This window comes from Rhea pennata, chromosome 22 (assembly GCF_028389875.1).
Source record: "Rhea pennata isolate bPtePen1 chromosome 22, bPtePen1.pri, whole genome shotgun sequence".
NCBI classification, from domain to species: Eukaryota; Metazoa; Chordata; class Aves; order Rheiformes; family Rheidae; genus Rhea; species Rhea pennata.
The window spans coordinates 634,291-651,236 of NC_084684.1; the positions used below are offsets into that span (position 1 = coordinate 634,291).

A 16,946-nucleotide genomic window follows, 5' to 3' on the forward strand; every position below is an offset into this window, starting at 1 on the left:
GAGGCACCTTGCCCCCGGCACCACCCGGCCTCGGCAGTACCTAAGCGGCTTCTTTGCGTTCCTCGGCGAAATAATAATAATAATAATACTAAAAATGAGCCCGGACTGGCCGGTGAATGTGCCGCTGGCTGGCAAGCTGCTCCTCTCGGCCGCCGCCGCCGCATTGCTGCTGCTGGCATTGGTGTTTCGCTCGCGCAAGCGCCGAGCGCCTGCCGGCATGGGCGCCCAAGCCGAGCCCGGCGCAGAGACGCGGCAGAGGCCAGCGGCTGCGCGGTACGGGGACAGGGACAGTGCTGGAGAGGCACCGCCGGGCCCCCGGCGCAGGCGGATCGGAGGCGGCTGGGCAGAGCAAAGTCTACCGGCGGGCAAGGAGGAGGAGGAGGAGGAAGAGGAAGGAGAGCGAGGCAGGCAGCCAGTCTCCGATCCGGGCGAGACGGCTCTGGCAGCTGGAGGTGAGCCGAGCCGGGCCGGCCTCGGGGAGCAGGAGGGCACGCGCGGGACGTTCCAGCTGGCGAGCCCAGCCGCCGCGCTGGCCAGCCGTGCCCAGAGCACAGAGCGGGATTGGACCAGGAGAGCTGCGAGCGCGGGGCTGGCCCAGGCGAGCGGGGCAAGGATGCAGGCCCTCAGCGTCACCTCGGACCTGGGGCTGACGATAACGGTGAGCAACGCGGGCTCGGACACCTCCTACTCCTTCTCCTCTGTTGCAAAGATCCAAGTGGAGGAGAATTACATCACCAAGAGGCACGCCGGGGCCGGGCACGCAGCCCCCGCGGCCTCCGGCCTCAAAGGCAAAGTCTACGACTACTATGTCCAATCGATCTCCCACTCGGTGTCCAAGAAGAGTTCTCGCCCCTATGTCCACCCGGGTACCGCCCCGCTCCGCAGCTCGCAGCAGGGCCCCAAAGATCTGCAGGGCTTTGAGGGCCAGCTCAGCACGTGCCGGTCCCAAGCAGTGTCTCCGGATCCGGAGACGCCAGACAGCAGGAGAGCGTCAGTGCCCCTAGCTGACCCCGTCGCCTCTCCTGTTCTCCCGCCGCCGCTCGTGGCAAACTCTGCGGTTTCCCCCGGCGGAGGCACGGGAGCTAGGGTGGGCCCTTCCTTCGGCCGCAAGGACAGCGTCCTCCACATCACGGAGAATCCCGACCTCCAGGTGCGGATGGACGGCTTCGGGGTGCCGACGCCGCCCGGCGAGGCCGCAGAGGCCGGCACGCCGCCGGCGAGCCCCCGTCGTGCAGCCCCACTGCCTCAGCCCCGGCTAGAGCTTGTGGCAGGCACCAGCTTCTTCCAAATGCCACCGGAGCTCACCGCAGACGTCCACCTGGACCTGGGGAACTGCTATGAAGTCCTCTGCATGGCCAAGGCGCAGAAGCTGAGCCACCTCCAGGAGGCCGCCTACAAGGTCATGAGTGACAACTACCTGCAGGTCCTGAGGAACCCCTCCATTTACAGCTTCCTCAGCACCAGCGAGCAGGAGCTCATCCTCCAGCGGAGGATGAAGGGCAAGAAATGCCTCGCTGTGGCGGACATCAGCACCCAAGAGCCGGGCCTTCACGCCAGCAGGCTCTGCTACTACGATGACGGAGGTGACCGCTGGCATCATCTCTGCCACGTGCCGCCAGAGGTGGTTTCCAGGGGGTGCGCCATGTGCAGCATGTTCAACTACCTCTTCGTGGTGGCCGGCTGCGAGGGCCTGGGCCGCGCGCAGCAGCCCTCCAACCGTGTCTTCTGCTACAACCCGCTGACCAACATCTGGCGGGAGATCTGCCCCTTGAACCAAGCGCGGCCCCACTGCAAGCTTGTGGCCCTGGACGGCTGCCTGTACGCCATCGGCGGCGAGTGCCTCTACACGGTGGAGCGGTACGACCCGCAGCAGGACCACTGGGCCTTCACCGCCCCCCTGCCCAACGACACCTTCGCCGTGGCCCACACAGCCACGGTGTGTGACGGGGAGATCTACGTGACGGGGGGCACCTTGCGCTACCTGCTGCTCCGCTATGCCCCCCGCCAAGACAGCTGGAAGGTCGGCCTCACTGGCGGCAGCAAGGACCGGACCGCCGAGATGGTCACCGCCAACGGCTTCGTCTACCGCTTCGACCTCAACCGCAGCATGGGCATCGGCGTCTACCGCTGCGGTACCAAGGCCAAGCTGTGGTACGAGTTGCCACCTACGCCATGCCCTACCCGACCTGCTTCCAGTGCGCCGCCATGGGCAGCCTGGTGCACTGCGTCGGCCGGCACTTCCACCTCCGCTTCCTGGCCGACACGGTGTCGCCGCGCTTCGGGGCCAAGGCACTGCGGCCCTTCCCAGCACCCCGCGGCAGCCTGCTGCCTGCCGTCCTGGCGCTGCCGCAGGCGGGCAGGGTGCAGACGCGGGTCTGAGGGCGCTGCGCTGCCCCAGCGGGGGCGGCTTGGGGGCAGTTGCAGGGTACAAGGCAGTTCCTTGCGGGAGCCACCAGCCCACATTTTCATCCCAAAGGTCAGCGAGAGCCTCCTCAAGGACCTCGCTGACCTAGCTGTAGCGTTGGAGCAACACCAACAGGGTGAAGGTGGCCCACCAAGGAGCAGCCCTCGTTCCAGTCCCCGTAAGGGGGAAAGGAGACAAACTGCACTTTTCCTGCTGCCAGCAAACCCATCCCTGATGACACAAGGAAAGGCAAAGCAGGGACCGGGTGGACATGTTTGCTCAGAGTTATTTAAATTAGGTGTGTCCAGTTAGATGCAAAGAGAAGCAGCCTGCTGCTGGCTGCCGTAGCCACCAGGTCTTAGCCTACACTCTACAACCACCAGGTCTTAAACATCGACCCAGACGCCGGCATGCCCAGCCCAAACTCCATCGCTCGCACGTCCTGGTGGTGCCAACCCCGTTGCCTACCCTGCGTGCCTCTGCTTCCCCAGCCGGAGCGCGGCATCGCGGCATCCCCCCCCAGCCTTGCAGGGCAGGTCGAGTCCATCCCGAGCGGCGCAGGGCACGAACGCTGCTCCAGGGCGTCTGCTCTCGCCTCGTTATCTACTGCCTCGTTCGTCCTCAGTACGGAATAATATATAGGTTTATTTATATGCACGCTGCGTGTATAGACGCTACAGAGCTATAGACAGTTGGCGTTAAATAAAATCAAAACGAGCATTCAAAAATTTAACCGCCGGCTGCTGTTGCGCGTCATTTAAAGTCTTAGCAAAACCTCAGGGGACCGGAGAGGCCGGGGGACGTTTTAATTGTAGATTGGACAACATCTCGGTGGAGGAAACCAGGAGCAAAGCAGGACCCTTAGCAGGAGCGGCCGGGCGAAGAGCAGGGCAATCTCCCCGGCACCAGCAGCGACTCTCCCACCCGCTCCGACGGGAACCCGGTCGGCCCCGACGAGATGCAGCGGCGCCGGGAACCCGGTCGGCCCCGACGAGACGCAACGGCGCCGGGAATGTGCCGCGCCGTGCACGGGGAGCGGGTTTCGGGCAAGAAAGCGGGCGAAACACTGCCGAAACTGCTTTTGGCTGAGGTTTATTTAAGCCGGACGTGGTTAATTAGGCAATCATGTTGCTTCAACTTCTTAAATTTTTACATTTTTGTTTAGGAAACGGTGAACTACACATTACTTATTTACCATGTGTTTTCTTTCTCTCTCTCTTTTTTTTTTTTTTTTTTTTTTTTTTTGGCATTTGGAGTGTGCCAGGCAATCAGAAGAAGCGCAAAGCCTGCCTTTTAAAATCTTGTCTTTTAGCAAAAGGCAGCTACCTCAAACGTGTCAGCTCCTAGATTTTGTTTTCCTTTTTCCCAAATAATTTTTCCCGTTTTACTACAGCACCGGGGAGAACAAATTGCATTTACCCCGGCAGCGAGCGAAACGCTGGCAGCACCGGCCTCCGCGGCATCCCTGGCTGGGTTGCCAGGCTGGGTACTGCTATGCACAGGAAAAAAATATGAATTACCCCCCCTTTGCCTTTCCCCATTATCAATTCCTGGCCAGCAAATAAATGCTCCCCATACGCCTGCTAAGCCCGTAAATTTGCCCACCCAGCGTCTCCGAAAGAGGAAAAACGCAGCTGCTTTTCCCCCTTCTTTTCCACAAATAAACAGAGAGCTGGAGCGGCAACAGCCATTTGTGCAGAGAAAAGCATCTGCGCCAAGCCAAGCATCCGAAATTTTTATTTCTGCATGATAGGCCTAGCTGGAGCACTTTTTGTTAGTAATTAAAAATGCAGCCGTCGCGAGCCATTTTGCTTTCTGCTAATTGTTTCTTTCCTCTCTTTCTCGTTTGGGATGATCTACGGAGGCTGAACCAGCAGGTCGGTACAACTGGAAGAAAGAAAAAGCAATAAAAAAAAAATCAATAGTAGTAAAACCGGCATTTAATAAAAGCGAATCCTGTCCTTACGAGGCACAGATTTAATTCCTGACTTTCTGGGAAGGAGGTTCTCACCGCTTGCTTCGCTTTTAAGCGCCGGGATTTAAGGGCGAGCCAAGATTCGAGTCTGAGCCTGTGGAGGTGACTCATCTCCTCCGGGGTGTCATTTAAGGGCATCTGAGCATAGGCGCTTTAAGTCAACACCTCCGTTTACGTCCATAAAAGGACAAACCCCCAAACCAGGAAGAAATATAGCGTTTTAAGGGTTATAAACGGCGCAGCCACCTGCCTACTTACGGGCGCAGTAAAGCGTGGCAGCAGCATGAATTTACGGCCGATAAAACGCGCAGCGCGCAGATCAGAGATGCCGCCGGTAGTTTATAAACACATAAAATCACAGCGTTCCCGTCCGCACATCAGCGCTTCCCCTCAGTGGAGAACGAATGTGCCTAGAAGAGGAACTGTCTGAAAACTTGTTCTCGCTAAGTCCCCAAAAGGGCCAAGACCGTAAAGCAGAGCAGGGACCCCGATGTTTGCCCTTGAACTGCATCTTCCACCGGTTGCTCCCAAAGCCTCTGTCAGAGCCACGTTTATTACCAGTTTGCTATTTATGATTGAAGTGTAGGATCTCCAGTAAGGCCAGGAACAACCAGGAGGCCCAAGAATAAGCACTCAAAGAGATTTTAAGTTTGCAGACACTACTGAGGAGCCCTGGACAGGCATGGACTCTCCCTCCACCACCACAGTCTGAAGGCTTCAGCATCAAAAACCTGCTCAAACATCTTCTTATTTTGGGGCCAGCAAGGGCAACAGAGCACAGCGTGAGCTGAAAGTCCACCTCGTGTGTGAAGCCTAAGCCATTTCACACCCACCTTTTGGATGTTTGACTGAGCAGAGAAGTTAAAACTTCCAACTGACCTGGCCCTCCCCTGCACCTGCTGGAGGTGTTAAAAATGCACTAGCCCTAAGTTAAGAGTCACGGGACTGCCCCGAATGCGCTCAAACCTGGTGGTCAAGGCAAAGTGGATGTAAAGCGACATCCAGAGTCAACCACGGCCCAGGATCCCCCTCAAAATCCACATCCCTCCCCCTGAGCTTAGCACATCTTCGGAGCACAGCTCGGAGCCTCGCTCCTTACAGGGTATTCTTGCCATCTAGTGGCTCTTTGGTTGAATGCAAACACTAGCAGAAAGGATTTTTCCCTGCCGTTTCCATCTCTAAGCGGCATCAGGCCATCTGATGTGCAATAACTCCTTAACTCTAGTTATAGAAATGGGATTTGAAAGCTGTTATTTCCTTCTGCTCCCTCCGCTCTGTGGGCCAAGGGCCATCTTCTGCTCTGGGCACGCACGGGCCCTCCTGCACATCCGTGATTGGGGTTGCCCCTATACCAGTAGCTATTTGAGGACTTGAGAAGAACCATTTCACAGCTGACACCCATTTTGCCTGCATTTTCCTTCTCATCTTTTTGTGTTTGACTCCTTCAGAGGTTTCGGTGGCCCTTGCAAAGGGCCCAGCTCTTGAGCACACACCTGCATCATCTACCCTGACTGCTTTGGGTGTTGCTGCCCTTCAACCATCTGGCACCTTCCTACTCCATCCAGGGGCTGCCAATTCATCTCCTCCACACACACATCAGCTCTGCAAAGGGTTTGGTAAGATAGAGCATGCACCCAGCTATGGATGAGCACTGTAGAAGAGGTCCCCAGAAATAAATAAATAAATAAATAATAAAATCAAAGCCAGAGCAGACCCTTTGGCCAGAAGAAAATGGCCCAAGAGATGAGCATCTCTGCCTGTACAGTTCCCCTGATTATAGAAGTTCACCAGTCAGACCCTAAACTTGACAACTCAATATTCTTTCAACTCTTGCAGTATCTGGCAGTTTTTCCCTAAGGTTTCTATTACTATTATATCAACGCATTTCATGTTTCTGCAGGAAAAAAACTAGGAGTACAAAAAGTATGCCGTTGCATCTCAGAGCAGGACATAAAAGTGATTTGGGGGATTATATCATTAAGCTGCTCGTCTATTGCTGAGGAAATGGAAGGCTGACGTCTAACCTTAGCCCTCAAACTCTTGGTTTCAGTCCTACCAAGACTTTAATTCCCTTTCTTACAATCTATGGTGGAGAAAAAATGGTTGCTCAGTCTCACGCTGGTCACCACTTTCCCTGCTGTGGAACCTTTTTCAGAGGGACACAAAGAAAGGGGCAGAGTGCAGCTGTAAAAAACTAGCAGTTCAGTGGATTTTAGCCAATTTATCATCTGAGCATTAGCTCTAACGGGGCAAGACTGACTTAGGGGGCCAACACCCAACCCACCACATGAAGGACATGGAGGAAAAACTTGTAGCAAAGATGACTTTGGGTGCAGGTGGATTCCCAGTTCAGGCACAGCTGACACATCTGAGAGCTGCACCCTTGTTCTGCAGGACTATCAGGCTCTGTGCATAACATGTTAGGTAATTTTATCCTTCTCCATTGCCAAGAGCTCTGTTCAGCCCAGAAATTGTCAGAAAACAGATGCTTCAAGTCTCCAACATAAAAAAAGCTTTGTGCTTAATGGCATACTAATGAGCCTTTTTATAGCCCATAGCTTGCCCTAGTCTGCTGTCATGTAGCTTGTGTCGGAAATCAGTATTGGACAAGGCTCAGCGCTTTTACAGTGGCATATTCTTCCCAGCAACTCACTCCAAACCTTGTTTAGGAACAAGAAAACATCTGCTGCTTTGGAGGTGAGCATCCAGGAGAACTCCTCCTTCTAGGTGTACGGCACCTCATTGCCAACTGCTCTACATGTACTCATTTTTAAGAAGCCAGAGCTACTTAAATCTCTGTCGACCCCTTATACTCTTCTTCCAAAGCTGTCATATAAGGGAAAACAGGCACGACTTACTGCAGATGCTTTTTCTAGAGGGAGAACAAGCATTGAGATAAAATTAAATAAAGGGAATGGGAACTTTACGGGAAAAAAAACAAAAACAAAAAGGCAGTTCAGTAAAATGATGAGGCACAGACAGATAGATGAGAATCAAAGGGCAGCTCTGCACAAGATAGGAGAGATGGTATCGCCTGGGACAGCCCAAGAGCAAGTCACACCACATACTTGGGAAGACAGGAGGGGAAAAGCCAGTCTCATCTGGACATTTCTCCACATCCCTTCCCTTAGTCAAAGGATCCCTTTAGATATTCAAAGGTACATGGTCAGGCATCTGCTGTGCTGTTCCCTTCCTGAGCTTCAGGCACAGGGCTTATCTAGCCTATCACCTCACCTTGTTCAGAAGTCCTTTCTCATTTCCCACCTATCCTTTGGATGCCAGGCTCCAGGTGTTCAGATGAGGAACTCTAGGGCCAGATCTGGACACCTGCATCACTAAAATACCTGCACCCCACAGCAGATCATAAGCCAACATTTGTCTTCACTGCCCTAAAGGTTTTAAAAGACAACAAACTACTTTTCCGGAGGATTATGGAGACCTGATCTGGCTCCAGAAGACCTGACCAGCAAATTCTTGAACTGCAGTGTCAATTGAAAGCTCCCATCAGAGATGGGACACATTTGGAGAATCGCTTTTAGAAATGGTTCAGCATCATTTTTCTCCATGATGTATTGTAGGAGGAGAGGGAGGCCCCTGTTTTTCTCTCATTCTATTTATAGCCCTCTAAAACTGGCATCTGCAAGATAGCTCCAAGAACTTCCCCTCCTCTCCTGCCCTCCCCCAGAGAGGACATGTACCTCCCAATGTGCCTTTAATGTGAGATTGTTTGAAGAGATGAAAAAGCACATTGCAAGCTGAGAAAGCGATTCTAGCAGTATTATATTTAACTGAAATTACAGAGCCCAAAGGTTACAGAATTTTATGTACAGGAAAAGCAGCAGCTGCATTTCTCCCACCATTCCTATTGGCAATGAAAAACACACTTGCAACGCATCTTATCCAGTCAGCTCTTACCTCTGAGGCAAACCTGCACTCATCACCATTCGGCTTAAAGGTGACCACATTTTAAGCAACTGAGGGGCCCTTTAGTGCCTCTTGGTCAGGCATGCTGCATTCTTCACCGAGGTCTTCCTCTAAGCACACAGGAACCCAGGACATGTACAGGAGATAGCGGCAGAGCATTGATTTAGGTCAAAATTTAAGATCTGCACAAACAGATTGCTATTTTCCCCTTCTTTTTCCTCCCCACAGCAATGCAACTCTGTTCACAACCAAAGTAAGAGACTCCCAGGCAGGAATGAATACACTGTAGGCTCCGAGCACCACCAGGAAGCATGCCCCAAGTTGGACAGAGCCTTCGTGCCCGTAACCACAGCTGGTAGCTTCTTCACTTGACATTTGTCAGTTAACTAAGGGAATGCCAGATCCAGGCAGGGGCGACAGCACATCGCTGAGCTGCAAGATTTAACAGCTAGGGAGTTTAATATTTACTCTCTGGTGTCTGAGCATGCCTTTCTGCAACCACTCGGTGGCACCGCAGCCAAACCGAGCCAATCTGGCACCCACAGCACATGGCAGAAGTCCGTGAGGCCACAGAGTTCGTGTAGCAGAGGGCACTGCTTTACCCACCAGTGGGTTGCAGAGATCAGATATAATTTACAGCCCTCGAGATCGGTCTTTATCTTCACTGGAGCCACTGGTCGACACCAGCAGTGTCAAGAGCAGGGTATTGCAACGATCAGCACCATGTACAGGTATCCAGGAGGCGCCTGGTGAGCAGCCGGTCTTCTCCAACTGACAGGAAGAGAAGTGGCAAGGCATCTTTCCCTCTATTCCTGCTTTTTTTGGGGGGGAAGGGGAGGGCAATGATTTAGTTATCCAGGTGTGGACCTTAAGCAGAGGAACAGAAAGTCGATCTTTCCCTGGGGAGGAGGTCAGAGCTAAGGCAGAAACCAGTCATAGGCTGACTTCAAGGCTCTGCTGAAGAGTGGTGGTGAATCAAAGTCTTCCTGCTTATTTCCGTGGACCTTGAGACCAACATTACCGACTGGTACCAGAGTTGGATATACTGCTCTGAGTATCCAATTTGTCCAACACAAGGCGGGGGGGAAAGCAGAGAGGATTCCAGGACATATCTAGTAAAGAAGCTAAATGAGATCTCCCGAAGCCATATGAGCACTTAGGGCCAAATCCTAAGTTTGTGGGTTTAACCCAGCTACCCATGCCCAGGGTTTTCTCTTAGTGGAAGGCAGGGCTTTGCTTAGAAATCAGAGGGACGTCACTCCATCAGCGTATACCCCCGGTGCCTTTAAGACACAGCCTCTATTATCCCTCTGTACTTCATCACGTGCATCTCTATGCACGTGTCCGTCACTAATAACCCACCTCCACATCTAGCAAAGGCCCCTGTGTTCAAGGTTCTTTTGCTGTGCTACATTATCTAATGGCCAGAAGGCTTTGTTATTTATTTGGTCTGTTTAAGGCTTCTCCCCCGCTCCAGATTCATTTTATTTTCCAGTCCAAAGGCCTCCATGCAGACAAGGGCTCCCTGTGAAGACCCAGCTTTGATGGTCTTCCCAACATCTTTCTGTCACGTGTCAGTAGTATCAGATAACTCCACCGTGACTGAGACACTACAATAACAAGTCTCTCTAGTGTGGAGCCTGAGTCACATGCATGGCTGCAGGGAGAGGAGATGAGGAAGAGCAAAGTCACAAATATCTTCAGATCACTAATTATTCTCTATATTTGCACACATGCAAGCTCTATTTAGCGAAGCCAGAAACCATACCAGAGGTTAGAGGCTGGATCAGGGCACCTTTTTATAGCCTTGGGTAACCAGAGTGCAAGGGACAATCTCTCCATATATCATTTCTCATGTCACACGGAGTGCCCTCATGACACGCATGATCTATAGCCAGCCACTGGCACATGGCAGCACTGAGCACATTGGAAAGCTTTACGGAGCAAGTTTATCAACACCAGCCTGCCACCGGCCTGTGCAAGTTGGCCCCGCAGGAGAAGCAGCAATGCAAGACATCCTTCAGGATCCCTCACTGCCAAGGCGTTCACTCGTGGTAGGAGACAGTTACATTGGCTCTCAAAGCACTGGTTATTCAGAATTACTCATGAGTATTTTTGATTCTTGCCCTGTACATTGAGCCCAGCCAACCTGACATAAGCACTGGGATGCTTGAAGCGAAATCTGCTTTTGTCCTAGACCTATAGGGTCACTTTTACCAGCATACATTGCCTCAGCTCCACTGCATATCTGAACTCCATAGCTGGAAGGACTGAGACAGACTACCGGCAGAGCTGGCTGTGATCACGGATCTGGTATTTCCTTTCCAGTAAAACCGTAGCAACTTTTGAGTCCATATTTTGGCTACTTCTTCCTCTACTGAACTCTTAAGTGTTCATGAATTAAAAGCACTTCAAGTCTCAACAGGCTGCGTGTTGACAGTTTCTGTTGTAAATCCCTCCCAACTCAGTGGCATTTCTGGAGAGGCCATGTGGTGCCTGCCATCTGCAACCGTGATGGAATGGCTTCATTTAAGTGGCAGTCCGTTAGCCAAACATCTCTGGCCATGATTTGGAACAGGTCACAGCTACCTCCAAAACCAAAACAGAAACTCTTTCATTTGATAGCTGCTTGGGTCCTGCATTCCTCAGCCAGAGGTTCAAAACAGAAGCCTGTGGTGACCCCCTGGCTCAATGGCTGGTTGTTCAGGCAGTACACTAATTGGAGGAGAACTTCTCAGAAGTTTCGTAGTCCAGAAAGAGACTAGAAGGGGGAAAGTCACAAGCATGATGTTTGTATACAGCCTAGTCTCAACCAGTCTAACTGGCCTAGCCCAGCTTTTGCTGACTTCCTAGCTAAGATGTTTTGAAGTGGTGTTTGAGAGTGCAGTGCCCCAAGCCGTTTCAGGCCTCCAGTTCCCCAAATAGAGAGTCAGTCTTGCCCCAGGGGAGGATGCCGTCCTTCCCTCCTGTTAGCCAAGGCTTTTCCACCTGGAGCACAACACTTGCAAGACAAGAAATTGTACTAGAGCCAATTTACTGTTGCCCAAATGTACATGTGCTCTACAAAAGCAGTGACAGTTCCTCCACCCACGTCTGCTTTGCAGGCTGCACACAGGGCATGACCGCAAGGATGGCCAGAGCCTCCACCAGCAGCACTGCAGGACCCCTTTCACCCCGCCATATGAGAAACCCTCTATTCTGAAATTCAGACATTTCAGTGGTGCAGGTTTTCCTCTATTTTCACAAAGCAGACATGCACTTCACAGGAGAGTGCAGAGTCAGAGCTCCCGCAGTCGCTCTCCATGTTCAGACTGTCCTAGGTTTCTCTCAAATTTACCATCTTTGCTTGAAGCATCTTCCTTCCTACTTCATCTCCCAGAAAAGCAGTTTCAGACTCAAGTCTCTCAGCAAGTACCTTGCTGGGAAGACCAGCACTGAAGAGCTGAAGTTTGAGCCGCTGTTCCCAATTAAGACCCCAGTACTGCATCTAACTAAAACTCTGCAAACGCAAGTAGTGATGCATTCAGAGAGGAGATCCAATACATGCACCTTATCTAGGTAATACAGTTCATAATCAAGGAGAGAGAGCATGCCTACAGAGCCTCAACAGCACCAAACATTTTACATGAATAGATTTCTATTAGTCTGCCAGCTTTTTCCAAAACTGGAGACATGCCTGGCTTGAAACATGGGGCTTCAGTCATAAGTTGTCATTTTGCACAAGACCAGCCGTGGAAGCAGCAACTACCACAACATCCCTGCCTCCCACCATCTTCCCTCACATCTGAAATCAAGCTAAGCTTAATTAAGAAAGATGCAATCCATTTCAGAGGCATTTCATGGATTTCCACCACCCATTTAATCCGTTAAAGTGGCACCTGCCCAAACAAAGGGAGCTGGCTGCTCTCTGGACTCTACAGTTTGAGTTTACATAAATTTAGACATGCTCCATCTGCCCATAAAGGAGGAAGCCAAGGTTTTATAGGCAGCCCAGCAGCAACTGAGCTAAGCAGAACACCAAGAACTAGAATAGGAAGAGGGAAATGAAGGTAGCATGCCAGCTGGTAGAATGCCAGCAGTTTGAGGGTAACATCACCTTAGCCAGCCCTGGAGCAAAGGACATGCATGTAAATCTGCTCAAACATGCTGCGGGACTGCAGACGTAGGAACACAACCTCTCACAAGGTAGAGATGTGTCCATCCAACCACTGTCCCTTGCCACATTGATCACTTTAAGCCCAAGCGACCTCTCTGATGACTTAGGCTCTTGTGTTCAGCTAGCCCTGACCTTCATGTATCTGGACCAGACTGGCTGAAGACAGGATAAATCCACCAGAAGCTCATCATCTTGACAAACCACCTATGTTTGGCAAAAGGCCCCTCTCCTCAGTGATTCTGCTTCCTGGCTGCCTTTGAATGACCCGTATCAAGCTAAGCCCATATATTCACACAGTTAAAACCAAAATAGCTGCCCAGCATGCAGTATTTGCAGGTTGTTATGAAGCAGCTCCACATATTCTGCATCAAACAAGCAGACAGTGTGACACTTAGATAGTTCAGCTGAAAGTGCTTTTTTCCTTATGTCTACATGTTATTTTTCTTCTCCTTGGGTTTTCTGGCTTAATACCTGTTCACACCAATGTCTCGCCTATGTCTTGACACTAACACGACCTAACAGGTGAGACATCTATCTTCCAAATTCACCTGCTCCCCTGCCTCTCTTTTGACATAAACTTGGCACAGGAGATCTACCCAAAAATCCTCAGCCAGAGAAACAAATGAGTTTCCTCTAGCAGAGGAGCTCCAAGTGGGAATGAAGGACATTTCTCATAGCAGCTGACTAATACCCTCCACCCCGTATTTCCAGGGCCAGAGGTGTTGCAGATGCTAGGCAGAGGACAGGATTGAGCAGAGAAATGCATGTGGTGAGCAGGGCAGGCAGGAGAGAATGGGGCTGTGTGTTAGGTGGGATTTTGCTTGTCATTATTCACTTATTTGTTACAGCTACCGAGCGGCTCCATCAGCTGGCTTTGCCCATCTCCCACCCCGTCTGCCTAGACGGTGATAAATGGCCCAGGAACGCCCTTACCAGTATCGCTATTTCACGCCCCTAACAAAATCCACATGAACCTCCCAGTGAGGTGTCCTTAGAGACCTTCACACCACACCTCGCCATCGCGGTGCGGCGCAGGAGAGGAGACGTGGGACAGAGCTTGTGACGCAGCATCTGTTCCCGGGGCTGGTACCAACCACCACTGTGACTCAAAACAAGCCCCTTTCCCTCCACCACCCCCTCTCTAAGCTTGGATCTTGTCTATTTAGAAACCAGCTCTTCAGAAGAGACTGTCTTCTGCCAGGCAGCATCCAAAAGCCCAGAGCCCTGTCCTTGTTTAAGTCCTTACACATCACTGTAATAGGAATAAGCTTGGATCACTTGAGCCAAGACTGCCAACACTGACTCATATGATTGAAGCCCTGTGCACATCTCATTAGCAGTAAACATCCTGGGGCTAGCTATAAATACATTTCCAGTCATTCAGAAGGACCGCAAAGCACTTTGCCGGCTCCCCGGGGGGATTTGCAAGCTGCAGACAGGAATCCTTCCATCCCACAGCAGAAATGCAACTACCCCAGCAGCACATTTCTTTCCCATCAGTCCCGCAGAGCTGTTTCAAGTGGGATGCAATAAACACTAAGTGACATGCAGAGCACAGTTCTCAGCCTGGCTTTCACGCCGCTGATCGAGTCCTCAGACGTTTCTCCAACAGCACAGACGGCAAGAAGTTCACAAAACACCCAGCCCACATGAAAGCTCTGCTTCTGAGCGGGGGTTCCTCTACCCAGGGCAAGGGGAGCTTCCCTTCGCCAGCTGATAACCGAAGCACGGCGGCGCGTGGCGCGGAGGCAGCCAGCTTTCTCAAGGCTGAGCAGTCAACACCTGCCTGGCGCTTTGATGATCGGCAGCGCAACGCAGGCGCCGAGCATTGCGGAAGATCAGAGCATATTGTGGCTTTGTGCATTTCAGTGATTTGAGGCCACCTGGTAGGAACACGTGGGACTCTCCAGGTCTTCTCCAAAAGCAGTGGTACCTTGATGTACGTGCTTTCGCATACCTGCCCAAGGCCCTTGGGGACGACTGCTCCACCTTTGGCAGGATCTACCCCAAAGCCTCTCTCTGCAGTCAAGGCATGGCAAGCAGTGAAGATAGTGCACCAGGAACTCCTCTTCCAGCCCATTACAAATAAGGCTAATTCACGAGCTTCTCTCAGCCCCTGGCCTAAGGCAACTGGCTCTTTCCCAGTTGCTTAAGACTTGGCACAAGGCCCTTTCTCCTTGACTCAGTTTGCTGCTCCACTGCATGCTCCGAGTGCCCCACTTCTCCTCACTAAGGAGCTGCCCTTTCTCCATCCAAGCTTTTAAATGACATAACTCCAGACACCACCATCCCTTCAAGTCTTCTCCTTTATTTACTCCTGCAGATCAAAGAAATAAAAGCCTTCGTTACCTGGACATCCACTGCTATCAACAGATGGGTTGCTACAAGGTTTGAGGGACATTTTTCTCCACCGTCTATATGGATTTCTTCACTGTGCACAGGGTCACCCATCTAAAAAGCAACAGAAACACTGGTGTGAGACTGAAATCTGTTTTGAACACACTGAAGGGTATAGCTCCTAAACACACCAGGTTAAACACATCTCAGCTGCATTGGAGTCACTGGAAATCACCTTTTAGGAAGCAACTGGACCAAGCCAAGCTTTGTAGAGCACTTGTGGGTCTGCTCGTGTTGGTTTGCAAGCGCATTGCATTGTGTCTGTCAATATGTGTGCACACATGTCATAGGAGGGCGTTCGCATGAGGAATCATGATTTGGCTTTCATGGAAAGGTCAAGAAGGAAGGATTTAATTGAATTATCATCTCATGACTGTTGAGAAGTGTTTGAAGTCAGTCTGGGGGAAGGGGTATAGAGCAAGACTTTGGTCTTTGACATCTCACTCTCCAGTGCATTTAGGACATTGTCTTTTTGGATCCTGTTTTAAAAAAACCACATCATTTGAATGCACGTCAACTCGGAAGCCAAGCTGTTAGCAGACCAGGCAGAAGAGATGCACATGACAGGCATCACTTGAAAGGAGCTCAGCCCTTGGAAGCCAGTCCTAGCTATTTCATTAGACCATTTCTTACATCTAGGCCCCTTTCTGAACTACCCACGTTAGCATACTGCTCTCACATGGACCAGTCTTCGTGGACAAGGAACCCGGATTAGAGCTGTCACTCCCTGGTCCACAGCAGGAGACTGGATGTTCATTTATCAAGCAAGTTCTCTGGTGCAACCGTTAACCTTGACCCCGTAACTACATGTTCTGTTCTGCCACTAATACTGTCCAAGAGCCTGGCAAGAGATTTAATCCCTTTAATTCATTTTCCTAAACCTTCAGACAGGGAAAACACCTGCCCAGATGAGGTGAATTACGCTTTGGCTATGTAGTATTTTCCTTTAAAATAACTGGAAAGCCTTAAAGGGCACTCTCTCCTCATTATCTTGCTTTCAGGCCACCGGAAGCCAGCCAACAAAATAGCTAGAGCTTCCATAAGAGATTTAGTAGGTATAACTTGCTTTTGCAGCACCTGCTAAGAAAGCTCAATGAAGAGCTAGTGTCTACACAAGAACCTGCTGCATTAGCAGGACCGGGAACAGTAGCATCTGGTAATCTGTTAACTCTAAAAGAAACTGCATCAGCAAACCTATCTCTCCCCTAAGCAAACCAGACTTCCTGGAGAGACTCGTTTTCCTCACCTCTGCGCCTCTGCTCAGGTCCAGAGCTGAACGGGTGCCAAACGCTTTATACAAAGCCACTTTCTGGCATTGTTACCACTTCCCTTATTTTGTGCTTGCTCTGAAAAAAAAATAACACGAGGTCTCAGAAGCACAGACACCTTCTCACCATCAGCTTTGATGGCTCCTGTAAGCTGATGCCTTCACTGCAGCACTGAAGAGCTCCACCGTGCCAGAGACACAAGCTTCTTGGGCACGCTCCACCCCGGCTATTTCCTCACACACAAACCCAGAAAAAACAGACAAGCCAACAAAATATCCTCTCTTGGTATCTGGGCTTCAAGCACTCCTGCTAGCTGGTGGAGGTCGAGCATTAGCCTGGAAAATTAGAACCTAACCTTGACCTAAATCGGATCCAGGGAGACCGAAGGACAAGCCTCACGCGCTCCCGGTAGCGCCGATTGCTCTGGAGACGCAGGAAACGCGAGCTCAGTGTTGCAGAGAGGGATGGCAGCACGCCCAGACAAGTGTGTAAGCTAATAGCAGAGAAATGCAATAAAGCAGCCTCAGTGTACCTGAGTCATTGAACTTCAGCAGTGTGGCAAAAGCTTTCAGCTTTGAAATCCTGCAGGGATGTTTTCATTGCTGTCGAAATGTTACACAAATAATTGCATTAATTTTGAATGGACGCTTTTTTTCATTGGGCTCCCAGGCTTTTATTTCAGAAGGGACTGTGCACACACATTTTTACCTTTATCTTCTTAACTGCTGTTATATGAACAAAGCTTTGAGCATTATTACAGCAATTAATCAAAACAAAGGCAGAAGTTCCAGAAATAACTCTGCTAAGATGTTTTTTTTAAGA

The 16,946-nt window shown here is 51.0% G+C and overlaps 1 protein-coding gene across 1 annotated transcript; it reads left to right on the forward strand.

Moving 5' to 3' along the window:
- The first annotated feature begins 94 nt into the window (after positions 1-94).
- On the forward strand, positions 95-2,388 carry KLHDC7A (kelch domain containing 7A). Its single transcript, XM_062593709.1, is given in 3 exon segments — positions 95-501; positions 613-2,156; positions 2,159-2,388. Coding segments are annotated over 3 exon segments (2,172 nt in total). The 3' UTR covers positions 2,380-2,388.
- The last annotated feature ends 14,558 nt before the right edge of the window (positions 2,389-16,946 follow it).